The 6,000-nt window shown below is 46.6% G+C and overlaps 1 protein-coding gene across 1 annotated transcript in view; it reads right to left on the reverse strand.

The window, feature by feature from the left end:
• Window positions 1-4,627, reverse strand: part of LOC135260963 (rho GTPase-activating protein 18-like) — a 29,959-nt gene extending 25,332 nt beyond the window's left edge. The window contains exon 1 of the mRNA XM_064346726.1: window positions 4,383-4,627. Coding sequence (XP_064202796.1) covers window positions 4,383-4,567 — 185 coding nt within the window. The 5' untranslated portion in view covers window positions 4,568-4,627. The remainder of the gene's footprint in view (window positions 1-4,382) is intronic.
• Window positions 4,628-6,000: the final 1,373 nt, after the last annotated feature.

Below are 6,000 nucleotides of genomic sequence, written 5' to 3' on the forward strand. Positions count from 1 at the left end.
CCACGCTGACAAAGGTGATGAAATGCTTTGGTTGCAGGGCTTCAGAATTATCGCAACCTTTCCGGCACGTGTCACCTGTAGCTTCTCAATGGGAAATAGAATACGAAAGCGCACATTTAATTACCTTCAGAGACAGCTCGAGGGTCTCACTGCTTCCCCCAGCTCACACAACACTGTTCTGTTGGAAAGAAGCGTTTCCTTGTGTTTCGTTTTTAACTGTCTTGACTTTTTCAGATTTAAAGTAGATCCTCCCCCTACCCTCGGCATCATTTTGTTGATAATTCATTTTGAAACGCTGCAGAATTCATAAGGGAAACAGTGCCAGACCACGCCAGCCTCCGGCTCTGACTGTCAGCTGCACCTTGTTTAGATGGTGGAGGCCTTTGTGACTGAAAAACAATGCAATACAATACAGTGCGACCCCGACTGCAATAGAAACAAAAGCTCCGCACATTTCTGGCTCTGTAACCGAGGAATCTAGCCAATCATGTGGGGCTTCTAAACTCACCAATGGAGAGTCAACACTTTGAAACAATCCAAGCAAAATAACAGTTTAAATTATTTAAATGGCTTCAAGAAATTGAACAGTGCTTGAGCGGAAGAATCGCCAGTGCAGAACATAGATGGCCAGGATACAATTCTGTGACTGTTGATTGGTTGCTCCTGCTAAAGGACGGCTTTTCAGCATAGCGACATGACTGTACTGTATTAAGTCATGAACATTCTAGTGCAGCCTGTATACCACAGGGCAACAGATAACTTGGGAGAGAGGGCTGCAGTCAGCAAGGCATTCCCCATTTCAGTGTGCGAGTGCGATTCCCCCGGCCGAACAGCGCCTGCAGTCAGACGGGAATTCTCTGGGGGCTTCTGAAAGCAGGGGGGTGGGGACGCAGTGTGCCTGCAGATGACAGCGCACGCTTGTCTGCGCTCTGAATATACGAAGGACACTACAGTGATGAGACAGACCTGACTAGACTAGGGCACTCCAACTCAAAAAAGGAAAAGAACTGGATGAAGACCAGACAGTCTCACCAAGAAACAGTAAAATATATATTCACTTTATCTTCCACAGAAAAAAAAAAGATCTGAAATGCAGTTGTAACTGACAAATGATATAAGATCAGATGATAAGAAGCTGGCACAGGAACCAGGCACAGATTCATGAGAGGGGTGTAACCTTGCACCCCAGGTTTTCGTCAAACTGCCCAGAGACCAGAGTAAGGGTTGTGCTTCTCTGCACACGCTGAAGTCAGTTTCTGCGCAAGGCATGAGCAGTAGACAAAGACCGGATTTAGTCCAAGATTTTAAACACTCTCTGGGTCCAAATTACAGGGTTGGTGCTGGTGGCAGAGACTCAGTGGATTTGCACAAAGAGAGCCCTTTAACACAAAACAGATAAATAATTATAAAGTGATAGTCCAATTCAATAGAGCATGATGGGAAAAATCTCCAGTCTCTCCTAAAAGCATTGCCGTAATTTCAGATTACGAATGCGGGTGGAAGTCCGGCGCCTGTCCCGGCCCAGTTTCTCCCACAGAAACTCTGACCGGGTGCTATCAGCTCACTTTACTCCGGGAGGTCCGTGTAAACAGAACCTGCCTCCCGTCACTGCAGAGGGGGCTCGAGCCGAGACGCTCTGCAGCTGTAAACGCGGGGTGGAGGGGCAGCCCGCGGTCCTGGCGGCAGACGGAACGGAACGGCCTCCCCGTCTCCTCCCACACGTAAATATTTAAGGCCTCGTCGCCGGCAGCCACGTTTGGGAAAGCTCAGCGGGCGCCTCTGCTCTCCCGTCGCCGGTTGGCCCCCAGTCTGGGGGGGGTAGGGGGGTGGGGGTGTGGTGGTGGGGCAGAGCAGAGGGCCACCCCCTCTCTCTCCCTGTCCAGAGATCCACTGAGAGACAAGGCACAGCTGACCACACAATGAGTTTGAAGCTACCTTTCCAAAAGTCGCTGTGTGTGTGCGTGTGTGTGTGTGTGTGGGAGTGTGTGTGAGTGTGTGTGTGGGAGTGTGTTCATGATATCCAGAACAATGGTTTGAATTTTCAGTTTCGCCAAATGCTTAAAAGCTGCTGACCCCCTGAACATTGTCTTCCCCCGTATGGGGTCTGTAGGAATGCAAATCAGTCAGGTTTTGCTCCAGATACATTCCTCTGGTGCAGGAGGAAACCCTGGAGCTTATCTGCATGCGTTTCTGCTTTGTAGAGCACACAAAGGAAGACTGTAGCGCACGCTGCAGATTAGCATAGGTTACAGCGTGACAATGCGAACAGTGCCAAGCCATGCGACCAAGAGAGGATTAAGCACCCTGTGTGTGTTTAACACTTTCTGCTATTGGAGTTGTACACAGAAGAGGAAGGCCTGCTTCCAAGCCGCTTCACTGAGCTCGTTCTCGTATCTGAGACTGGCTGACACCCTATCAGCCTGGGTCAGTTTGCTGTCAGAGTGCAACAGAATGTGACCTGTAACTGAGGAGTGTCAGTGTCAACTCAAAAGACTGGGAGCAGAGGGTGAGGTGTGTGCCGCAGTCCATAGCCAAAGCACCACAGCACCATAGCCACTATTGACTCTCAAGCCACATATGAGTCCCCTCACGCGATTGGGGGTTTGAGCCCCCTGCCAGGGTACCTGTAATCCAGTCTCTATCTCTCATCCTCTCTGCTTTCCTCCTGACTGAATAAAACACAAAAAATACTAAACGAGGGTGGACTGTCTCAAATGATTGACAGTGGAAAGGGGTTGCTGTGAGAGAACTATGCAAAGAGGAAAGTTAGGGAGCCCATGTGCCCATCTCACAGTATAGTGTACCAACATTTTCACAAAACCTCTGCACCCCACTTAATTTCCCAATTTGGGGTGTCCAATCATATTCCTGGCCCGCTGCCCATCTTCCCTCAGCTCAGGAGGGTGGCGACCACAGCACAACGCCCGAAAAACACGTGCAGCCAGACACAGCCTCGTTTCACTCCACAGTCCACCAGCTACGCCACACTGCCGTGTCGCAGGAGGACTGGACGCCTAGCGCAGCCGCCTTCAAATGACCAAAGGGGGCGCTAACATACATTGAGTTGGTGAACACCTTGCCAACCAACCCCCTCCGTCTCTGTGTGTCACTGTGAGCAATATTACATCATCATATGAGGCTCAGACCCACGCTTGGTATCGGCATAGGCCAGGATTCACATCCTCATATCCTAGGTGCACAACATGGTGCCAATACCAGGCACTTTTTAACATGGCACCTCAGTGCTCTATCACTTACTTCTCCAGCAACTTACACATACATTTCAGGAATATACCAGGCACTCTTATCCAGAGTGACATTTTGTACATACAATTTATACCAATCATACAGCTGGATAGCTTTACTAAAGCAATTCAGCATAATTACCTTGCTAAGGGGTAAAATGGCGGCAATCCAACTGGGAATCAAATCAGCAAACTTTTGAGTTACAAGCTCAGTTGCCTAGCCATTATATCGCACTGCCTCCCCAGCATGTCATGGTCAAGCTGCCCCCCAAAAAACCTCTTTTAAAAGATTAACCACAGATCATCCACTCAGGGAAAATGAACATTACTTCACAAAAACGTGAAGCCAAACACCCACAGAAAAACCACCAGGTTTCTGACACACATAATAGCTCCCACACAACACTGTGTTATGAAACTAAAACTGTTTTGCAAAATAAATGTTATGCAGCACTCTGGTGTTACAAAGGACCCCTCAAGCCAGTAAAGAAATGTAAGTCAAACAAGCCTGCACAAGAAACATATGAGACTCCCTCTGCTGACCTGGAGAGGTTCAGGGCCAAGAAACAATCACTGAATCACTGGCTAAATGTGTGTCTCTCTGTGTCCACTTAGTGCAATCAAGCACCTGGAGGGGCAAACTCTTGTTTAATTAATTACAGTTTGCTTAAATCTTTTCATCCCCATTTAATACCTCAACCTATATATTCCCCACCCGTGGGCAGTGAATCGTGAAAAGTGGAGGCTTTTGATGCCAGAGGGAAAGTGCTATGGTTAATGTTTAGAAAACTGTGGAAGATCATTAATAGCATAGTAATACAGTACCAAACTGTTAATATTAATTAAAGACGGTAGCTGCTCTTATAAAAGAGATACGTGAAAGAAGCGTACCACATTTTATTTAAATAAATCACTCTGGACAGGTTTAAAAGTTAATATTCACCTCCTAGCAATAGTGCTGCTATCCGGTCTTGTCAAAGAATCACACCAAAACTCCACGCAAGTAATTGTCATATATGCTATGTGACTCAAACCAACTTGTTAAACCGAAAACCGACATAATTGTGAGCTTTGAATATCGTTGGAATAATTCCGGCGTGTTGTTCATCATTAGCGTGCGTTTAGCTTGTCACTCACCTGTTTGAAATACAGTGTCCAGATGACTGAGGAGGCGCAAAATTCTGCTCCGCCAACGGTATCCTGGACGGGGAATGATACGAATGGTAAGCTGTCAGAATGACGCTGCCCGAATCTTTCAAGTCCATTGTTATACATGCGGTGCCTCCTAAAAGCCGGCAGGTGACAGCGGACGAGAGGTTCATATACCGGGATCTCCTTCCCGTTGTACTAAAATAATTAAATAACCGGCGTGTTTGCCTGCGTCTCTCTTGTGTGTGGGAGAGGTGTACTGTAACTAATCACCACGACCACATACTGCAGAGCCGAACTGCTGGCCAATCAGAGCGGGCTCTGATTTGCATAAAAACACTCCTCCGCCCATGTGGACTGTACACCAAGCGAATTTATAGTGCATCTGTCACCATTAAACACTCAATTCTGTACGTTTATTTTGAAGGTTTTTGGGCGTTTTGGTTGATTAATAAAACAAAACGACTGTCCTGCTGAAACCGAGACCAATGCCCTGGCCAGTAGCCTAATGAATGGCGCATACAGTGGTAGAGTCTAAACCTGTCCCTGACCAAGGTATACAATTGCTGGGACATAAACAGTGTAGATTTAATACTGCAAAGGATAAGCCCTCAACTGGTCATCCCCATTGTGGTGAGAGGGTTTCCCCTTAGCTCAAATAACGGGGAGACCTTTTCACCTCAGGGGAAAATCCTTGAATAATGCACACATCCTTTCTCTTTGTTGACAATGTGTACTGTCAGGGTTCTGTGGTGACCTCTCTAACATACAAACACCAGATTTATTTTTCATCAGGGACTTTCCTGGGGTCTTTGTTGTGCTAGTAGTGAGCACACTGAGCCGATTGCCCAAAAGAGTAATGTGTTTACTGGATTTATTCACAGCTTGCTAGAATGTTCTGTACTGTATGCCTGTGGCCAAATATTTCAGCTTATGGTTCTAAGTCAGTGGCTATTCATGTAGATTGATAATTTTATCATGTAATAGTGGATATTGAGAAAAAAAGCCATTCAGAAAGGGACTATTGACTTAAATGGACAATATCTGCCTTCTCAGGAAACAGCAGAGCAGGGGAATGCCATTTATTGTTTGCCCCATGAATTGGAGAAATGTTTATTATGCTCCAGCCAGTGAGATTACTCGAGGATGTTTATGGACCCCTTTGGAATGAGTGCATTTGCCAACTTCCTCTTTCACCTGCAAGCTTTCTGCAGGTATAATGAAAGATTGGCCCTTTCGGTTACCCTGCATAACATTATACTATTTATTTTCTCAGATGTCCTCATCTATGTCAGCCTTATGGGACGGACCTCTAAATGCCTGGAACATTTGACAAAATACTTTCCCTGATTTATATTCTCCAACTACCATCCTTCTGCCTATGGGAAAGAGTGTCAACACACAACACCAAGCCACTCAAGGCCAAGTCTCAGTCAGTTTCAACCGAATAAGGTTCAGGAGGCTGTGGCTGTGACCAGGTATGCCCTCCGAGTCTAAGGACGGAGGGACATTGACAGCATTTATTACCTCGTTGTGCTCTGTCACGTGTTTATGGCAGGTCTGAGTCAACACCAGATATTCTAATTAAGCTATAAATAGCTCCTGT

Source organism: Anguilla rostrata, chromosome 8 (genome assembly GCF_018555375.3).
Source record: "Anguilla rostrata isolate EN2019 chromosome 8, ASM1855537v3, whole genome shotgun sequence".
Lineage (NCBI taxonomy): Eukaryota > Metazoa > Chordata > Actinopteri > Anguilliformes > Anguillidae > Anguilla > Anguilla rostrata.